We start from the raw sequence: 21,428 nt of genomic DNA on the forward strand, positions 1-21,428 counted from the left end.
GGATGCAACGGGCGTATCAACAAGCCGGGCGTCAAACGCCAGTCTCTGATGATGACGATCAGCCGGTACGGCGGGAGACCCAAGACTGCATCTTCGTCGCTGGCCTCACGGACGATGCCGCCCTTGAGGATGTATGGGATCAATTGGAATCACAGTTAGATGAAGCGGATCAGGCACGTAGTGCACTCGAAGAAGGAGGCCTGTTGTAAACACCAAAGAATAGTCTCATCAGCATAGAAAGCGCAGTACGAATAGCTTCAATTTTGGGTGCCTTATCGTTGAAGGAGAACTGTTACTACCTGGCTCTACTTATCGTAGAGAATGTGTGCATACAAATTGGCGGTATCGGCCCTCTTCGGCCGTCAGCCACAGTTAATCCACTTTTTGGGTGTACAGTTAATGAAAGTGGGTGGATAGATAACTTGGGCCCAGATTTATATGAGTCTCTCATTGGATCCAGACGAAACTCTCTCCTCTTGTCAAGGATTATGCATTTTCGCCCAGTACTTCTTTTCCCAGTCGCTGTTGATGTGTCGATAGTCTTCGGGGCCATAAGGCTCCCAAATCTCAGAGAGGAAGCCCTGCTTGCGGTGAGGATCCAGGCCGAGGTCACGTTGCAGCAAATCCAGGTACGGGACGGCATCAAAGATAAAAGACGGGGCCTTGTTCCCCCAGTCAGCCGGATAGCGCCACTTTCCAAATCGATTGTGCAGTACTGTCTCGTACTGCAACTTTTCCATGGATGCTTCGTCGCCCAAAGCGGATGCAGGGTCGTTCTCGAGAACCCCGGAGAAATAAGCAACGATCCAAAGGCCCTGCAGATGCGCTGTGAGAGTGTTGCTAAAGTTTCCCACCATCCCGGCGAAAACTATGTCGCGGGCACGTAAGAAACGCTCTGATGGCGGCACGATGAAGTGATGTAGCATGTAGGATGTCAGGGCATTGCAAGGTGCGGCTGCCTTCTCGACACTTGCACTCTTCTCGTCAGAGACAAGTGGTGTGTAGTTCTTGGTCCACTCAGGTTGGTTTTGTAGTCGGGGAAACAGCATCATAATCTCCTCGTCTGCTCGCTGGAGGAGGGCCGTCTGGTTTCCAAGGTCCTTGCTCGGAGCATTTTCCTCCTGGAGATGGGGGATCCCGAGTTCCTTCTCAACCCCCGCTGGAAGAAATTTCAAGGGCGGAACTTGCTTCCAGCCCGTGTGGGCAAGAACTGCATCCGATTCAAGCGCGGCGCCGTCAGCGAGATGCACTTTGCCTGGGCTAAGACGATCGACTTCACCGATATGGACGTTGACCTGATCGGATTTCACGAAGTCGAAGAAGTCCTCATCGTAATTGAGAATACTAAAGCTGGTTCCAGTGAACATAGCTTCAATCCAGGGCTTCAGCTTGGCCGTCTCCGGATGCGAGTCGTAGGCGTTGAGACTCAACACATCGTTTCCCAACACCTTCCAGAATGAGTCGACGATGAATCTCCCGATGGCAGTGCGGTGAAGAAGGCGGCGAGCACCAGCGTAGCCGTCCAAGTCACCCCAGATGCATGGGCTGAACCACGTCAGAAAGCGTATGTCTATATAGCGCCATAGTGTCAGAACAAGTATTGAATCGAGGCATGTTCCAAGATTTCAACATACTTGCAAGTTTCTCAATCCATTTCTTAAAGGGCGTGACGTATGGAGGTGACATCCAACACGGGCCATGTCCAGACGCTATTCAATGTTAGCAGCTGGCGTTGCAACGCGCACATCGCCGAGGCCTCCGTACAGCGAATAACCCAGTTCACCTGGACCCCAGCCTTGGCGTATGAATAGACGGCATCCCAAGAGAATTTGGACGCGCCCACAATCGTGATGGCCTTTGCCGTCTCCAGTGTATCTCTGTTCTGGAGAAAATCCTTGCCATGAAAGATTCTGCCACCAAACGTTTCTTGCCCGTTCATGTGTGGTATAAATGGCTCCGAAGTCAAACCGGTCGCAATGATGAGTCGACGAGCGAACACCTTGCGCTCCTCTCCCCTGATATCGACGGTGGTCAGAATCCACCCCCCTCCAGCGGTAAGCTGGTGCTCGGCGACTGTGACTCGTGTGCGGAGGCGTATGCACTCATGGATTCCAAACTTGACTGCGTACGCTTTCAGATAAGCATTAACGACCTCTCCGGGAATATGCTCTCCATTCTTGATCTGAAAACGGTCACAGTCCATGGGAAAGTCCGGATACTCGTAGGTTCCCAGAAGGTTGTTGCTCTTCAAGCCAGGATACAAGCGCTCATCTGCCCAAGTCCCGCCCAGGGAAGACTGCGAGTCGAGAACAACCATGCTGTCATCTGGCCGAACGCAGCGGTACTGCTTTGCAGCCGCCAGTCCGTACCAGCCTGCCGAGCTCCGACTCGTCAGTGTACCCGAGGCATTTTTTGGCTCCCGTCCTCGATGCTCGACTTGGTGGGGAAAGCACAAACTCACCAGCGCCGACAACTACACAGTCCAGCGACTCCATTGTGTCAGCTGGCAGAGGCCGAGTTGGCATCAATGCTGCAGTAAAGATGTTCAGAGGGCAGGCTTTGTTCGCTATACGGCCGTGGCTGAGCCGTGGCTCAGGTTTAATAGCGCAGACAGGGGTTAGGCGCCCAGCTTGTTCCGACCTGGTTCACTTTTAACCCAAGGCATGGGCTCCCGATAGGGCTGATATTTGAAGATTTTGAAGTCGAATCGGCCTCGGGACCCTTGAATTGAATGAAGCCGAATCGGGTAAGGTCTTCAAATTCGATGAATCAAAAATCAGGAGTCTTTATTCAATTCATTCATCAAAATCTTGAATGAATGGCGATATGGTCGAAATATACGGTGAAAAAAAGGATCACCCCGCTTCGCAGCTGCCAGCCAAGGGGGCATACAGGGGAGGAATGGGCTAATGCCCAAAGCCACCCACCAAGGGCCTCCCTTTTCTTTCTGAGCAGTGTCAGAAACAGCGGTTCTGCGGCTCGTCCGAATGAGGAAGGTGGCAACGATAGTGGGCACACAGAAGAGGTCAATTGGAGCTATATGCACGGCTGTGTGTGTGTAAAGGCGATGTGTGTGTTGCCCCTTCCGGCTAGGAATGTGCCCTTTGGGCCCGCAGAAATCTCGGCTGAATGCCCCACGTGACCTGGCAGGTGACCCATGCCGCCCTTCCTGCTGCGCCGTTCCAACAAGCAGACACACACGTACACATCAAGAAACAAGCTGCTTTGACCCTATCATACCTGTTGGCAGGGCTCGAGCATGAGACAAACTGGGAACGTCGTTCAACCGGTGTGTCGTATTATGCTATGAGGATTGTCTTCTATCTAGGAGGAGAGGCCAGCGTGGAAGATATAGCCACGCAAGCCTCAGCCGCACACGTGACCCTAAGGCCACATGCTGACCGTGTGATCTAGATACAATTGACGAGCATGATTCCCACAATACCAATAGATTCCACAATGCACTTTCCCCATTAGGCACGCCACAGAACCACCGTTCTGACAGGAGCAAGGGGTTCGCCCCGCGCGGACATGGTAACTTCGAAATCGGCCGCCCATGCGATGACGCACTGCGTATTTAAAAGTCTGTTGTGCGTGTTTCAGTTGGATTCCGCCGTTCACACTCCACTGGGAAAATCCCAGTGGGTTGGAAGTGGGGTAGTTAGGGCGTCCATATATGTTGGTATAACGACCTAACAGTGCCTGATACGCCCACCGTTTCAGCAGTCTTGCCACCCTATACGGAGTATCAAAAACCATGAAGCTTATGAACAGTGCCATTTTATAATGCACACCATTTAAATGTAGTATCACTCGAATGTTCTGGATTTTCTGGTTCGGGTGATATAACTCTCGATATCTGTGCTTAACATTTGCTCAAGAAATGCCACATCATCCTGAAGGCAATAAATAGATCGGTCATTTGCTACTTGCAAAACTACATCTCAAGCACAGATTAAGCTCGGCAGCCCAAATTTTTGAAATATAATACAAGACTTATACCGTTAAACAGCCTCCGGCAAACTGATTAGAAAAACGCGTTCAGATCCTCAACGTCTCAATACTGCGCGAACAATTGACGTGACACGAATTGCGTCATCTCGCGATTTGGAGACTGTTAGGGACTTATCTACTCATCGAGCCCAATATGACTGCTACTTGCTTGTCCACACAAACTAGCCCGATCAGAAAGTACCGAAACATCTGCATGATAAGGATATGTTGTGCCAACTAGCCGCGTTTAGACGCGTTATTCGCGCTCAATTGACCACCTGTTAATTCTACTGTCGGAAAGACACGGTCGTCAGCCCATCCCACATTTTTGCCTGCATTGGGCAACGGTCTTCGCGACAACTGCCACGACATTATTTTACGACGATCTCGCCTAATTCCTGCTTCGATGTTTCCGACAGCGGCTTCGGGTCGGCCCCCGAATCAACGTCCTGCCCGACGACCTATCCCACCCGTTCAACCTCGACTCCGTTATACTTTATTGTGGGTTATTTGGTGTCGTCCCGACTACCTGTCTCACGTCCATTCTCGAGCCTTTTAGCCTAGACCAGGTAAAACTTCATTACTGTCCAACCGATAGCTAATTATAACATGATACATAGTATGGCCCCTGCTGAATCGAAAACAGCTGCCGCAGCGAATTTCTTTGCTCCTAGGACCCGGCGTAAATTGCCAACGCAGAGTTATGCCCGCATTGAACGCCCTCAATTCAACCTCAGAATCCGCGCGCGCGCCCTGATCCTAGCACAACTCCGGCTCCTTCGTCCTCCTCCGACTGGCAAAGATACGATTGTCTGCGCGCCCCCGGGCCATCCTGACTGTGAGTCAGATGATGACATGCCTGACGCGGATACATCAGAGCCGCCATTGAACAGTACCGGTAGTCACATGACGCTCGCAGAGAAAGCCAGACTTATCAAGAAGTGGGCCGACAACAAACAGAAGCATGTTCGCAAGAAGAGAGACAAGAATAGCCACGTTTATTGGTACATGCAGAGGGAAGCCATAGACAGAAGCTTTTACTCGGAGTACAAGGATGGACCGAAAATATTCCAAGAGTTCCGGTGGACTTGTATAGAGTGCCTTCAAAATCCTTCTACTCTTCGGAAGATATTCCAGGTCCTTGAATCGAACCGCCGAGGGGTTACCTCTGGCATGGGAGACCATTTAAAATCCCACAGTATTACGAAGGAGTCTCACCACGGTCGAATCAATGGATACGGCCGCGCCATTGGTGGAGGAGATTATACAGAGGTAGATGCATGGAGCGGTCGACCCAGGCAAAGAGCAAGGCTCACGGCAAAGGAGTCTATCCGCCAGTGGTTTGTAAAACACCGACAACCCTTCTCTGTTGTTGAGAACTTGAGACTCCTGCTTTCCAAGAGATGTTCTTGGCTCACAATACAACCTGTGTGTACAGGAGCCGTATAACCTTACGCAATCACATCTACACAGACTTTGTGGAACGCAGAGAGAAGCTGAAGATCGAGCTTCAGTACAATTGTGCTACCATCTCGCTCACCCTTGATATCTGGACAGCACCGAATCGGGTGCCTATTTTCGCCATTATTACGCACTGGATTACGCCGGAGTTTGAGGAGAGAGAGGAGGTTATTGAGTTTATCGAGCTCAAAAAATCTCACACTGGCAAACACGAGATAGTTGAGAAGACACTTGAGGAGCTCAGGCTCAAGCCAAAGCTTCTCGCCATTACGGGAGACAACGCCGCCAACAACGGCACGCTCTATTATTTGAAGACCAGACCACATTCCAATTTCCGGGCAAGCTGGTAGATGGTGTGAATATACCCTCATTGTTTGTGTATATGCTAATCTGCGTTCAGGCGAGAATCCTCCTCCTCAACCCCCTGCTCCGGCGGAAGTTCCCACCGAGGCTACTACCGAGGCTCCCGCCGAACCTCCTACCCCCCAAACCTCCTGCCTCCCAAGCCGATAAGTCTGCGATATCAACCCCCTGTCCAGATACAATGGAGGCTTCGGAGGATTGAGGCTCTACAAGTGTGTAACTGTGTACAATCGCGGATTCGAACGCGTTGGACCGATATATTTTGAGGATTCGGCAGAGCTTTTGAAAGTGCTTATTTTCGGTCCATTTGCCTAGGACGGGCGGATCAGTATTTATGTAAGTTAATTTTTGTAATATTCGAGATTATCGAGAGACTTCCCAGAAGGCTATAAAACCATATACTACTTATTGGCGTTTTCGAGGTATCTTTGCAATCGCTTAGGTACACACCAAATTCACTTCGTTTAGGGGATTCCTTCAAACTATTCATGAATGGCCTGAATTGGCCCAAACCCAACTTGAATCGCGAAAATTGGAGCTTGAAGATTTTGAATCAAGATCCAAAAAATTCAATTCATTTGATTCATCCTTCATTCAAAATCTTCAAAAAATTCACCTTCGTCTATCACCCCTAGCTCCCGACGTTAAGCACCACGGTGAAGTGTGGAACCGCAGTATCTAGTGTCCGTATATTTTGCTTGGACTTTACTCACTTGAAGCAACACCAGCCTAGCTTGTCGCGCGGCGAGAATTACCCATCTGCTCCACCGATCAGGCCATTTCGTCCCAAGGCATAAATAACTAAAATGAGCACTGTGATGGCAGACGCGCGACTCATGTATGGTAATGACAGCCGAGTCTCATCCACACCTGTCAACAACTCTCTGTTAGTCACTGGATTGCCGGGGACTCCCTACGATCGAGTACTTGGAGGCAGGAACTCCAAGAGTGCGAAAGGTAGTCGTCAGCGAGTACCGTAGAAACTTGAAAATTTCGGTTGAGGCCTAATAAGAGAAGACGTAGAAATCGTGCTAAAGCCCACATATACTACCTGGGGCTCCCCACTGCCAAGACTGTGTGGATTTTACTCCGTAGTGAGTTCCTTATGTAGTAGCACATGATTCTAAACCAGAGCTTTCCGAGTTGAATTATAGGCAGGGTATGAACTAATACGTTTCGGTCCGGGTGTTCGTAGCCACGTTATTCATCTTTCGAAGTATTTTACCTCACGCCGACACCGCGGCCCTTGAATGTTTCTATGATACTTACGTAACCAGCTATTATTAGGACCAGCTCCCGAGAAGAAGACTGTTGGTACACCTATATAGAGTAGGCCGTCTATTAATTAAGAGGATCTCAGGGAACATGGCGCGCGGGCAGGCGCAATCGCCCCGCCCAACATGGCATAAAAATCCTACACAGGTAGATACTCAAAGTCATGCAGATGAGTATTGGTGAGGTTGTGAAATTTTACCATCCCATCAGGGCCATTACACGCTACCTACCATAGGTCCTCGGTTGTTAGATTTGGCGAGTAGCCGAGGCCGATGCTAGCACCGGTAGAAACAGTAAATGGAGATTTGTGGACCGGCCAAATATCTACAAGCTCAATACTCTTTACCCGAGGCTAAATGAAAAGAGGGGGCATGATATTAAGAGGAGGGCTGGTGCGAAAGTGTTCCTCCCATGACGTCTTGGAAATATCTTAATAATATACGGATAAAAGCCTGCGCATTATTCCGCGTAAATTAGATCGATAAATATCGAATGTTAATAGCCATAGTGCGTATAAACGAATGCAACATGGGTTGCCCTGCTCCTACGTGCAATTGCTCCGGTGATCAGTTTGGGTTATAGCAGGCCGTGTCATTTTCATCACACGCTCAACAAACGGAAGCACTCTCTAGCTGGTATCCACCTTTCATACGTGGGCATTGGAGGCGATAGCACACATAAGCGGACACTGTGACGTTAATAAAGTCCCGAAGCCAAGTAACGAGTCCTGCAAGAGCAAAGCATCCGTTCTGTCGGGCTCACATGGCCGCTGTCGATCGTCTCTGCAACTAACGACGGAATGGCCGACGCCCCAGATGCAGAGGCCGCCGCCGCCGCCGCTGCCGCCTTCACAAAGTTTACAACGGAGGCATGGACGCTTCTTGCAATTGGTGTGCTCGTCACATTGCTCAGAACATACGCTCGGACGAGGGCTGTGGGGTGTCAAGGCCTTCAGGCAGATGATTATCTAGTTTGGGTTGCTGCGGTTCGTTTCCCTTATATTGCTCTTCCAAGTGCGTCAGCTCGCTCAATATTGCACAGACTCTCTACGTCGCGGAGACGATACTTGCCTTCTGCGTTGGCCATGTAGCCCACGGGCTTGCCAATAATGGCATGACGGATGAGCAGCGAGTGGCGCTCTCGCCGGACGATCCTGAATACCAACTTAGGTTCGTCCACGCATGTGTCACCTCGGAACACTTAGATCTTGCTTAGACATACTTACCTTTGTTGTCGTTGCTTGCGCTCAGGGTCATCGGCTCAAAGATTCAACTTGCCGGATGGTCGACTTACTCCACGCTGCTTTGGGCGCTTAAAGCGTCACTTTTAATATTTTACACCCGATTGACAGTACGAGAAGACGTTGCAGTATTCCTTGGCTATAGAAGATCGACTTCTAACGTTCTAGACAGGCCGGCCTGCATAAACATTACCTGATCCGTATTTACATCGGCCTTTTTCTGCTTGTTGTAAGCTGGATCATAGTAGTAGCAAATCTGTTCCTCGCGTGTCGCCCGTTTCGCAACTACTGGCAAATCAACCCGGACCCTGGCAGTGAGTGGCCATGGCTATTGTTTAGAACCACAATGTCGTACTAATGGCTATAGATGTTTGCCAACCTGCGATATCTAATCAGCTCATTTGGGTTTATCTTTCGTTCAATGTCTTCACCGACCTATATCTCATTTCTATCCCTTTGCCAATGCTCTGGAAATCCACGCTTAGACCTCTCAGGAAGCTGGGCCTCATGGTCTTATTCAGCGGGGGTTTATTTGTGGTCGTATGTGCCACACTACGGTGCATTCTGATTGTCACTGTGAGTTGGATCTCCGTTACTAGCTGAAGTATCATAGAGCACTCCTGAAGTCCCTAACTTGGTACACTAAGGATGCCACGAATGGTGCACAACTCGCTGGCTCGTGGGCTGTTCGAGAAACTTTCCTCGCCGTGGTTACTACCAACCTTCCCATGATATTTCCGCTTTTGAAAACCTGGTTCAGTTCGGTGCTTGGCTCGCTCCCTTCACGACGCTCTGCTCAGAAGGCGGAAAGAACGCCGAGCGATTTCCGAACGTTTGGCGGCGGCGGCGGAAACGGGCGCAGTTGGCGAGGTCGCGGTCCCCCTACCGCGAACCCTATCACCGAATTTACCTTCAACGAGAGTGAGGAACGAATCATAGAGGATGTACGGATGAAAGATATCGAAGTCTGGGGTGAACCGCTGAACAACACAACTGAGCCAAACCATAAGAACATCTGCAAGCGGGTCGATGTGAGCATCACTCACAATGGTCAAGTCTGAGACATATTTCAAGATCAATCAAGTCTATTATGAGTCGCTATGAATTAGATTTGCTCAATCTGTACACTCAAAGTTTCTAAGTATAAGTATAATTTTGTCACTATCCCTCGCGACCCCCGTGAATGATATCATCCGCCATCTTCTCCACGAGAGCATAAATGGTGCTCTGTGGACGGACCGGAGGGAGAAGGGGCGTAGCACTTGCATCAACGACCCTAAAACCTTTGACCCCAAACACTCGAGCCTGATGGTCTACCACCGCCATTTTACCATATTTCTTCCCCATCTTACAAGTACGGGCAGGGTACCATACCGTCATAAGCAAGTCCTGTATATTTTCGAGGATATCTTTATCCCACTTAGCTCCCTTACCCGGCCACTTCTCCTCATCGACTACAATCGACTGAAGCTCCTGGGTCCTCCACACTCCTCGCATTCGCCGGAATCATGCTACCGCCACTTCCTGATCACCCCTAGCGCTCATCCAATTCGGATTAATGAGTGGTTTATCGAGTGACGAGGCCGAGCGTATGGCTACATTGCCGCGTGGCGGCGTGACAATGGGGCTACCATAACGCGAAGGATAGTTGCGTGATTCCTGTCGTTATTAGGCCGTTGCGCGCTGGGCCAGTTGAAGTTGCCGAGGCAGCCATTCGCTCCGAGATATTCGACCTCCAGCAAGTCGTCTGGGTATTTGCTAGCTGCTCGTAGGTCTCGGGGGAGAACTTTCGGCGATACTTCTGGGGTAGCTTCTCCCAGCCAAGAAACTCGATGTCGTTGGATGTTGGAAGTCTACTTTTTTGAAAGCATAATTGGCCATAGAAGGTGGTTGAGGATATCTTTCAGCGTAGGAAACGTAACAGCATATGAAGGTCCGAAAAAGACATGATCCCACATGTTCTGCCCAACACCGACCAAGGCAGATATAGCGCGAATGTCAAACTGACCCAGGGTGTCCGCAGACCCCATCCCAGATACCATTAGCAGCTAAGGAGATTGAAATGCACGTGTACTGATAATAACCTCTCTCGTCGCTCTGATGGTAAAGGTAGTGCCCGCCCTCTTAACGGATTATTTTTTTTGTCTGCCTGTTAAGTAGCATCTTCAACGCATGTAACATCGGCATTCAAGTCCTAAGATAACGAAGGACAGAGAGGACAGAGAGAGTTAGTGTAATTCCTGCCCACTCCTGTGGTTTGCTTCCATACTCTGTAGTGTAAAGCCATTGCAGTCAGAAAACCGCTCTTCTTAGAAACAGCTGCAAAAGTTGCTCTCATTATGCTGTAGGCAGTCAGCGACAAAAAGCCCTGGTGTCATACTTAACCCTTTGCCTTCTACGAATATTCCTCGCATGCTAAGCTCCTATGTGGCAGTCCTGTCATCGCCACCCGTTACACTCCTCAGAGACGTATGATTGTGTACTTGTGCAGAGCGAATTAGAAGGAATCATTGGTTGGCCGGTTCGTGTAAGCATTTGCCAAGTACTGCAGCTGCCAACTAGATTTTCCTCGAGGACAATGGCACATATTAGTTAGGCACTTATTAAGGGAACAAAGGGCGGAACAACCAGTCATTAGATGAGAGATATGAGACATGATATCCAAATTTGCTAGTGAGAGATACATGGTCTTCGCGTAACGTGGCTATAGCAGTTTTTTCCTGTGCGTTCCATCTTCCATCTGCCAATATCAATCATCCTTCTTGGGAGGCTGGGGATATTCATTCTTGGGAGGCTGGGGGTACTCCTTCTTGGGCGGCTGGGGCTTGGGGTACTCCTTCTTGGGCGGCTGAGGCTGGGGGTACTCCTTCTTAGGCGGCTGGGGCTTGGGGTACTCCTTCTTGGGCGGCTGAGGCTTGGGGTACTCCTTCTTGGGCGGCTGGGGCTTGGGGTACTCCTTCTTTGGCGGCTGGGGCTTGGGGTACTCCTTCTTAGGCGGCTGGGGCTTGGGGTACTCCTTCTTGGGCGGCTGAGGCTTGGGGTACTCCTTCTTGGGCGGCTGGGGCTTGGGGTACTCCTTCTTTGGCGGCTGGGGCTTGGGGTACTCCTTCTTGGGCGGCTGAGGCTTGGGGTACTCCTTCTTTGGCGGCTGGGGCTTGGGGTACTCCTTCTTGGGCGGCTGAGGCTTGGGGTACTCCTTCTTGGGCGGCTGAGGCTTGGGGTACTCCTTCTTGGGCGGCTGGGGCTTGGGGTACTCCTTCTTTGGCGGCTGGGGCTTGGGGTACTCCTTCTTGGGCGGCTGAGGCTTGGGGTACTCCTTCTTGGGCGGCTGGGGCTTGGGGTACTCCTTCTTGGGCGGCTGAGGCTTGGGATACTCCTTCTTGGGCGGCTGAGGCTTGGGGTACTCCTTCTTGGGCGGCTGAGGATATTCGTGCCTCGGAGGCTGGGGATATTCGTTTCTCGGCGGTGGGCGGTACACGCTCTTGTCCTTGTCCTTGTCGTTTTCGCCGGTAGGCGCAGCCAGGCCTGTCGCCAAGAAGATGGTGGCGATGGTGACGAACTTCATGATGGAGTACGAAAGACCGAGATGGGTTTGTAAGGGCCGGGATGTCAGGTCTGACTTGTCTAGAAATATGGTCGAAAGAAGAGTCGTTTATGGGTGAAGGGCCAGACATTTATACCCAAACTCTGAGACCCGTGTAAATGGCTTATGCTAGCCCCTACTCTCTTCCCCATAAACCGAACTTGCGTGTAATGGGCAGGATCTGACTGCATCTGGTCGATCAACCGACTTGGCTACCAAAGAGCTGGCCGATCCGGTTCAAGGATTCTGTGGGTCGGCTGCTGGAGTGTCCAAGAAAAGCATCAGCACAGGGCATCAAGGTTATCACTGAGACACTAAGACTGGTCCGTAAGGGCCGAAGAACAGTTGCTTGTTCAACGTAAAGTACTAGCGCTCAGGAGCAACGCCGGGAACCAAGGGGGACTGAAGTCATATGCTATTAATGTGCCATTGTGCAAGCACGCGAATGCGAAACGTACATATACGAGCAGCGCCCGGGCGAAACAAAAGCAAAGTAGCCATTCTCATCTGTGCTGCCACCCCAAGCAGTCCAGGGATTAGACGGGTTGGGGCCCGCTCGCGTAGCCGGATGCTCCCATTGGCTTGCGCGTGTAGATCTCGACGAGGATCCTTGGTTGCGGCTGGGAAGGGAGCCCGTCCTGAGTCTAAGCATGCAGGGGCATGAGGAGAAGTTCCTCCTTTCAAGACCCAGTCCTGGGACAGAGAACAGCTAAGTCAGTACAGTCATGGATACCGAAAGAGCGTAACTGCGGTGTCCACGGAGAGCACACAACATTTCTCTTAGGCTAGAGCGCCATATAGTGAAATAGTCAATTAGCAACATTTTCCAAAACTTGCACTCAATTTTGTTTGGTTTTTCCCCAGTTTCAGGATTTAGATGCTGGCCGGGCGATGGTCTTGGCGTGAACCAGGAGCATGCGAGTTGTAGTCGGCAGGAACAGGTTGCAGCAGCTGAACGAACAAAAGAAACGGGGCAGTGCACCGACCCAAACAAAGACCAGTCGATGAGCCAGTTCGAACCTGCTGGGTCCCCTGGCGCCCAGGTACAGTACAGTACATATCAAGTAATGGGTCTAATCGCCACGTCTCGCTAGCTGGCTTGTAGGAGCTATCCGAAGGACTTTGCCGCGGAAAATGGCGCAAACCATCGCAACTAATATGTATGATATTATCGTCAGGTAGCACTGGGCGCACGGCACGGCTCAGGCGGCTGGTGCGATGGACGCTGGAGCTGCGATTGATGTTGCGTGCAGAAGCGGCTGAAAGAAGGATGCCAATATATGTGGCCTCATGTCCAATGGCAACAACCAAGTTGGTTGCACTGCTTGCCAGCCATCCAGCTCAAGTCACTTTCTGCGGCAAACATAAGTCCATCCGATCCGTCCAAGTAGGTGACTTGCATACGCATATGTACATACTTCCTTTGGAACCCTGGAAACAGATGCTGGGACATGCTGGCTAGCGCCGAGCGGCTGGTGCCGCACCTTGTCGAACCCTTCTTGAGACTACAATAGCGCCCTCGGGACATTCTATGAGCTGCTTCCGAGCTCGTATTGATGAATCCAGCCCCTAGTCATACATCATAGACTCTCCCCACTAACACGGGGTAGACGACATGATTAGTAGACAATGAATGATTGTTGTTTTTAGACGGTTGAGACGAGGAAGGCGCCGTGCCTGTGGGGGCTAGAGTTGGAGGTGCGTCGGTCGATGTAAACGGCGACAGGGACTCAGTCGAAGGAGCTGGCGACGAAGGTAATCCAGTTGAAGTCGCTGTCAATGGCGCGTCAGTTGATGGAGCCCGCCGCTGACGGCGACTCAGTTACAGGCGCTGGTGGTGAGGGTGCCCCAATAAGTCGACGTCGATGGCGCTTCAGGCGACGGGGCTTTTCCCACGGTTTAGGGCTTCGAACGAATTCACAGGGCTGCGCCGTCTCTGTCACTGGGCTGCAATCTTTATACAGGTTTGCCAGTAGTTGCTGTCGCAACCCTCTTCGCGCCCGTATTTGCTGGCGTGACCTGATTAAGAGTCATGAGTAAATGATGCGAAGGTGACTTGTGTTGCTGCAGAAGATTCATGGGTCGGGTTTGATATCTGTCTGCACATTCGCCGGAGGTTTTTCTCGGAAAGCATGCCAGTGTCCATAACAGATCAATCTTCATGCTTTCCCAGCGACCCAGCATTATGGACATTATGTTCTGACGCTTATCATAGTGAACTTTTCAAGTGCACCTATTTATCTCTTTCTCAACGGCGCAGGAGCATTGGATGGGCTGCAAGCGTCCGCTGCTAAACCTAGACGGTTCTTGCAGGTCTGCCACGCACTTGACAAGTTGCACAAATGTGGTGTTTGCACAGCGATTGTGGTCTTCTCGCCCCAGATTCGAGATGGAACCTGCTTAAGGATCAGCATTGGCAAGCGAAACTACATCTCTTCCAACCAATCCCCTGTTTCTTGGGGCGCCCACCGCAGGCTTGATGGCATCTGGCCTCTCCAGGTGAAAGTCCGTCGAACGCCTTGTTCCGAGGGGTGCTGCCCGTGTCTCTTTTCGATGCCTCAGTGGCGGAGAGTCCGCATCGAGTGGCAGCTTTTCTGGAGCGCCTTCACATCTGTTGCAGGAGCTCGTAGCTGTTGCGACTATCTCCCTCTAGGCTTGCACAAGGTTGGCGCTTCACTGCTTCATAAAAGAACTTCCCTCCAAGTTTACTTTGTAGCACCAACGGTTCCTGTTGAGGAGAGGGGGCATAAGAGGCCACAATCATGCCCAGTAGACCCAATAATCATGCACAAGGAAGCCTGCCTGACCAACATGACTCCCCTAGCCCAAGGACATCATGCAGGCCTGACTCAGGTATAGGAACATCTCAATGCCCTCTTTTGGCTAGCTATGTGTGGTCACTGTACCTATATAAGCCCCTCTCTTGTTCCAATAGATAGACCAAGACATGCATGACTAAATTCACCTTTCTCTGCCCCTATTTCTTCCACTGTGCTCTCAAGCCCCTGCTTGAGAGTTCCCTATAAATATCTGCTTGATCATATATGATTGCGTTTACTTGCCGCCGATATATAGCTACCGTAAGGCCGACTGCTGCTTTTTACAGCACACCTGCTGCAACATTCAAGTAGCCCCTATTAATATTTGTCTTGACCGCACGGGTAGGGGCTATAGAGCATTCAGTCATGACGTCATGTCTGCTTGCTGACTTTCGTACCGTAATAGCTTCTTAAATCAAGGCGAGCCAAGCGGTCTAGGGTAGTAAGAGCCCTATAGGGCTGCCACTAAATTTCATAGAGCAGCTTCGTCTACGGAGTAGCCCTAGTTATTATGTAGAGCTAAGCCTTAGCATGTATAATAAGGAGGAGGGCGTTCATATATTTGGGCTCAACGTGTCAAGCGAGGACCGTCGGGGCAAGACTATTGTCCTGTAGGCGGACTAGCTCCTAGTTATCCATAGTACCTATGCATTTAGTGGCAGCCCCCTGTACGCCAACCCCCTGTGCGCCGGCCCCACTGCCTCAGACCGCCAAGCAAGCCTCACAGTAGCCAGTTGCTACGGTTCAAGTGACTTGCAATATATGTGCACACTTCGTACATTTATTTTTGATATATACGGAGTTTGCATGGTTAAGTCAAGTCAAGGAGCAGCCATAGAACACCATTTCCAATTCAAAGCGACAAAGTGGAAATAGAGGCATAAGCAATGACTCTGATTATCAAGAGACAAAGTGCCGGTCGCCGTTTTACCTATTGGAGTCGCTCTATTCCTTGGCTTGTAAATTCCCCGCCGTCCATCGCGACTTTAATCCCGTCTGAAGGTTTTGTTGGGTGGCCGGCGGCGATAGCCTTGAATTCCTCTCGCTTTTGCTAGAGTGTCGACCTTGGCAAACAGTCCCCCTTGCCGTCCCAGAAGTCTATTAAATGCTCCTCCACCGTGATCTTCCTACCTCTTAGCTTTCATTCCTAGGCAGAGATGGTAACGGAATGTAGCAATGTCTCTGACATGGACAAGCGGAGAAGTCAGGAATGCGCAGCCATCGCCTTGATCGCTTCGGCCATTTTCTCGAGCTGCCTGACCAAGCACTCCTTCAATTGAAACCATGGTGTCACACAAGCATGAAGTTTACCGCTTTATTTAGGATGCTCGCCATGCCGCTGGCAACATCTACCAGAGTATACCTTGGGCCCTTCCAAGCTCAGCAGACTTCCTATCGGTGGCTCCCTTACCGGGCCCCCTGCGCGATCTCGAAGCGATGCATTCTCCCAGCTTTACGCTTCTCGGCTTGCTTTTAGTACTGTTGCAATGCTCATCGACCAGCGCGTAAGTCAACGTCTTTGTTCCCCGCACGTTAATTTTGGCCATCCGCTAAGCCATCCGGCCACGAGCAGGAAATTCATCAAATCACTCGATCCATCAAAAGAATATGATTATGTTATAGTTGGCTCTGGCGCTGGAGGCGGGCCCCTGGCAGCCCGCTTAGCAACATACGGTCATCGAGTATTGCTTGTCGATGCCGGAGACGACCAAACTGACACTTACCAGTATCGCGTGCCCGCCTTAAATCTCCAAGCTTCCGAGTATGTGCCTATGACATGGTCATTCTTTGTGACCCACTACAATGACCCAAAGAGGCAGAGAGAGGACTCGAAGATGACCTGGATGACACCTTCCGGAAAGTATTACGTTGGAAGTAACCCTCCTCGTGGCTCTACTCCCTATGGGATTCTCTATCCTCGTGCTGGGACTTTTGGCGGCTGTACGTCTCACAACGCCATGATCACGGTTCTGCCAGATCGGTCTGACTGGCAGACAATTGTCGACATAACAGGAGACCATAGCTGGGAACCGGATAAGATGAAGAAATATTTTACGCGTCTTGAGCGCAACCGATATCTACCAGCCTCACACAAGGGACACGGCTATGACGGCTGGTTGACGACAAGTGTCACCAGCCTAATATTCGTCATACAGGACCTTAAATTTACCAACATGGTTCTCGGGGCGGCAGCTTCCGTGGGCCAAGGAATCGGAAAGGTCATCACGACCGCGCGGGGTCTTGCTCAGGTTTTTCTTCGAGACTTGAATTCGGGCGTCTCCGATAGGGATCGACGTGAGGGTTTGTTCCAGATGCCTCTTGCGATCCGCGACGGGGAGCGATCGGGACCCCGAGAATTTCTTATGAAGGTCATGGGGGCAAAAGCAGCCAACGGGGAGCCAAAGCACCATCTCGACATCCTTCTCAACACTTTCGTCACTCGTATTCTATTTGAGAACTGGAACCATGGACGGGAGAAGCCCAGAGCTACAGGCCTTGAGTACGCTCGAGGTCAAAGCATATATCGGGCCGACCCACGCGCATCCCACGATCGCAATACACCGCTGAAGCTTACGGGAAACATCACTGCACAGCGAGAAGTCATCATATCGGCTGGAACTTTCAACACTCCCCAGCTGCTGAAGTTGAGTGGCATTGGTCCAAAAGCTGAACTTGAGAGATTCGACATCCCGGTCGTTGTTGATTTGCCAGGAGTTGGAACGAACATGCAAGACCGATATGAAACGACATTAATTTCCAAGAGTCCCGATGACTTCAAGTTGACCTCTGAGTGTACTTGGATGAGTAGCTATCCGGACCCCTGCATAGAGGACTGGAAGAAGTCGGCACCTATATCTTCACGAGGGGGCTATACAAGCTCTGGATTGGCCCTGGCCATGCTCAAGCGTTCATCGGTATCCGCGGACGAAACACCGGACCTCTTCATTGCGGGAGCACCTGCAGCCTTTACTGGCTATTACCCCGGCTACTCCAATGACGTATTTAAAGATTCAAAGCACTGGAGTTGGGTTGTATTGAAGGCTCACACGAGGAACCAGGCCGGCACGGTCTTGTTGCGCACTAAAGATCCCCGAGAGACCCCAATCATCTCGTTCAACTCGTTCGATACCGGTACCAACAACGAACATGAAGCCGAGTTGGATGCTCAAGCACTCGTTGAGGGTATGATGTGGGCGCGTTCAGCTATTAGGCGCGTCCCGAAAATTCCCAGTGCTTTTGAAGAGGTCTGGCCTGCGTTACGAGCGAACACGACTAAGCAAATGAGGGATTGGGTGAAAAAGGAAGCCTGGGGGCATCACGCGTCTTGCACCTGCTCCATAGGTGCCGATGACGATCCTATGGCGGTATTAGATTCTAAATTCCGTGTGAGAGGAGTTGATAACCTGCGCGTGGTGGATGCAAGCATCTTCCCCAAAATTCCCGGATACTTCATCGTTCTGCCCATATACATGATCAGTGAGAAGGCAGCCGACGCCATTAACCAGAGCACACAGTAGGGAGTAATGCATCATTACTAATTCCGGCAAAAGTATAGGTTCACCGCAAATATACTTCTATTTTTAGAGGAAGTGTAGGTTTGTCTTTGGGTGTGTGCCATAGCTATCGTTAAAAATAGTCCCTGGGGCATGTAGTTTTGATCCCCCTCTCTCTCTTAGGGAGAGAAGATGCAAAAAGGGCAGAGCTAAACGAACTGCGCCGATATTACCCGTTGGCTTGGCCCTGCGGGGGCCAACAGTCAGCCCACCTAAAGTCCGGCACACCCTAATACCGACACTCTCTATAACTATTACTAGTTATTAGGTCTTTGCATTAAAGAAAGAGGGTGTGTATTGCTCTGTCCTGCCTAAAAGAGGGAGTCCGTAGGTGTGACTATATATATATATACGAAGTACGGGGGGGAATAGGTTTCCCTACTAATCCGGTAGCTTACGGTTATCCGGATCTATTAAGTAGCTTCCTTAGCATCTCTAAGGTTAACTACCGTATTCGGTGCCTCCGGATACGGCGATAGCATCGTCTCTACTTATAGGGATAAGGGGCGCGCTTATTAGTGCGTATAGGCGTAAGCCTAACTATTAATAGCTATATATTAGTATATAGCTTACTAAGGCCCTTATTAGATCTTTAAGACCCTTATTAGGCTATAATATACCTTTCTAGGCGTTATAGACTACTATAAAGACTATAATACTTAATTATTATATTATTAATATACTATAAGCACCGCTAATATAAGTAAGGCTAAGAATAAGGTTATTTATAGTTATTAAAACTATACGCTGCTCTAGCTACGTTTAAAGCTTATAATAGTATTATAATAAGTAATTATAATAGCCTTTTTAACGTAATCTCTAACACGCTGCTTCCGCCTCCGGAAATAGCCCCTCCTTAATCGGGTATCGCGCCCCCGCCGCCCTAACCCCGCCCCTGCCCCGTGATCCTAGTTATAACGCTCGATATAGTAGGAATATAAATATCTTAACACCTGCCCTCGCTCGTCGATATATACTCTTAACTTCTCTCTCCTTCTATAACACGCTCGGCCCTTACTTGCTGCCGCACCCTGCCCTCCGCCTTCGCCCGCCTTCCTTATACACGCCGTCTTTATCTCGCCTACACCGCTAGTCTACCGCCGACCTCTATATAGACCTCTTCGCTTCGCCCTCTACCGCTAGACGCGTCTGCGCCCCTTTCTTCTAGAAATGCCGCCGCTGCTACTGCTACTACTAAGCATACGTATCTTTATCGTTACGTAGTGCGCCTTCTTTAACTTAAATAAAGCTATTATATCTAGGTATTATTATCTATCTAGCTATAAGTTCTATCCCTAACCTAACCTCGGACTATCTTATCTCTTTGCCGTTACGGCTGCCCCTCTAGACGCTAGCCCTTATTTAGTAGGTAAAGGAAGCCTATATACCCCTTAGTCGGTCACGAAAATACGCGGTTACTAATAGCGCTAACGCGTGATATAAGGGGTAGGTCTATTAACTAACACGGCTAGACCGGCGCGATCCCTAACGAGCTAAATCACCCTTTCGCGCTACGGACTAGTATAATACGAGGAGGAAAGGCTAGCGCATAGTCTATTAATACGAGGGACACGGCCCGGGGTTCCCTCGGCCGGACTCTTTCCGATATACTATATAAGGCATAACTAAGCCCCCTTTTATTAATTTTAGCCGTTAATAGAGGGTCGCGTAGAAGCGACGCGGTATATATTACTACGCTAAACGCACGCTAAGAAAAGGCGCTCTAAGGACGCTTATAACTAGGTGCTAAGCCTTATACTTTAATCTAGGCCGTAGAATATAAAAACGGGGCGGGAGCACTATTACTAACTAAGGACTAACGTGCGGAGACTAAGGCTAACTCGGAGCTGCCGAGTGCAGCGTTCCGCTAATAGCGTAAGCCGGTCTACGGTAGGGTTACGAGGAGGATTCTACTATATCCTTCTAGCCGCGTCCGGTGTGGTCCGATAGCTATATAGTTAGTAGAGAGTAACGGGAGAAATAAGAGGCTAGCTTACGCGGCTCTAGCCCTATATATTGTTTCGGACGGACGGCCGGGCGTAATAATACGAAGAGTATTACTATTTATATAGATAAAAGTCTCTATTTATATAGACGATCTACTTTTTCTACGCGTACCCCGCCCGCCTAGGCCCCGCTACCTAATTTAGCTATACTAACGTAGTAAAGGAGGGAGCCGCGCTAGCGTAAAGATTATATATACCTATAAGCCTAGGGCAGCTTAATTTATTTAAATAACGTATCTTCGCGATTATCGCGAGATATACGTATATTACGTCGTATATTGCGGCCCGGCTAATAGTCCGGCCTAGGCTACGTAGGCGTAGGCTACGTAGCTTGGATAACCTCCTCTACCGACGAGGCCGGCGTAGCCCTTACACCTCTGCCCCGTCTCCCTTAAGATCCCCTTCCCTATAAGTCAGCCCACCTAAAGTCCGGCACACCCTAACACCGGCACTCTCTATAATACTATCGCGTCGTTAAATATATTATATTATAACCGCGTTTTCTCGTGCATCTCTTGCCCTATAATTATAAAATAAATACTATTTATATTAGCGATGCCTCGGCTTTCTAAGTATACCGAAAACCAGCTCTAAGAAGCACTTAAAGCTATTAAAAACGGGATACCTTAGCTTTATACTAGTCGAAAGTAGGGTATTCTAAGAGGGACCCTCTATATACGTCTTAAAGGGGCTCTGCCTATTAAGGAGGTAAAAGAGGCATATTAGAGGCTTAGCTAAGAGTAGGAAAAACACCTTGCCGACTAGGTTCTTGCCTAGGCCGCCCTTAGGCTACCTCTAACGCATTATTAGGTTAAGGAATTTACCGGCCGTATCGTTAAGGCTAGCGGCGATACCCGTCCGCTTAGGAAGTAGTAGATTTCGGGCTTTTTAGCCCGGAACCTAGAGATTAGTACTATTAAAGGTAGATCTCTCGATTCTGCTCGCGTTAACGGCGCCTTTATAGCCCGTATCGAGGAATAGTTCTAATTGCTTAAGCTGCCGGCTATATAGGCAATCCTACCGGAGTCCCGCTTTAATATAGACGAAACGGGCATCCTTAAGGGCCTTAGCTCTAATAGTCTAGTACTAGGGAGCTTAGAGAAGCGAGAAACTCTTAAAAAGCGGCTAGGATCG

At 50.0% G+C, this 21,428-nt stretch overlaps 3 protein-coding genes across 3 annotated transcripts; 1 reads left to right on the forward strand and 2 right to left on the reverse strand.

Moving 5' to 3' along the window:
- Window positions 1-479: 479 nt before the first annotated feature.
- HRG_07762 (flavin-binding monooxygenase-like domain-containing protein) lies at window positions 480-2,495 on the reverse strand (the record flags this gene model as incomplete). Its single annotated transcript, XM_044866233.1, has 5 exons — window positions 480-1,121; window positions 1,185-1,570; window positions 1,635-1,709; window positions 1,765-2,373; window positions 2,462-2,495. The coding sequence occupies 5 exons, from the start codon at window positions 2,493-2,495 to the stop codon at window positions 480-482; spliced, it is 1,746 nt and encodes a 581-aa protein (XP_044719197.1).
- A 2,353-nt stretch (window positions 2,496-4,848) lies between these two features.
- On the forward strand, window positions 4,849-5,804 carry HRG_07763 (uncharacterized protein; the record flags this gene model as incomplete). The annotated part of the gene is made up of 2 exons (XM_044866234.1): window positions 4,849-5,398; window positions 5,467-5,804. The coding sequence occupies 2 exons, from the start codon at window positions 4,849-4,851 to the stop codon at window positions 5,802-5,804; spliced, it is 888 nt and encodes a 295-aa protein (XP_044719198.1).
- Window positions 5,805-11,081: 5,277 nt separating this feature from the next.
- Window positions 11,082-11,897, reverse strand: HRG_07764 (uncharacterized protein; the record flags this gene model as incomplete). Its single annotated transcript, XM_044866235.1, has 1 exon — window positions 11,082-11,897. One exon carries the CDS (start codon window positions 11,895-11,897, stop codon window positions 11,082-11,084), a length of 816 nt encoding a protein of 271 aa, XP_044719199.1.
- Between the last annotated feature and the right edge of the window lie 9,531 nt (window positions 11,898-21,428).

This window comes from Hirsutella rhossiliensis, assembly GCF_020360975.1.
Source record: "Hirsutella rhossiliensis strain HR02 chromosome Unknown scaffold00008, whole genome shotgun sequence".
In the NCBI taxonomy this organism is placed as follows: Eukaryota; Fungi; Ascomycota; class Sordariomycetes; order Hypocreales; family Ophiocordycipitaceae; genus Hirsutella; species Hirsutella rhossiliensis.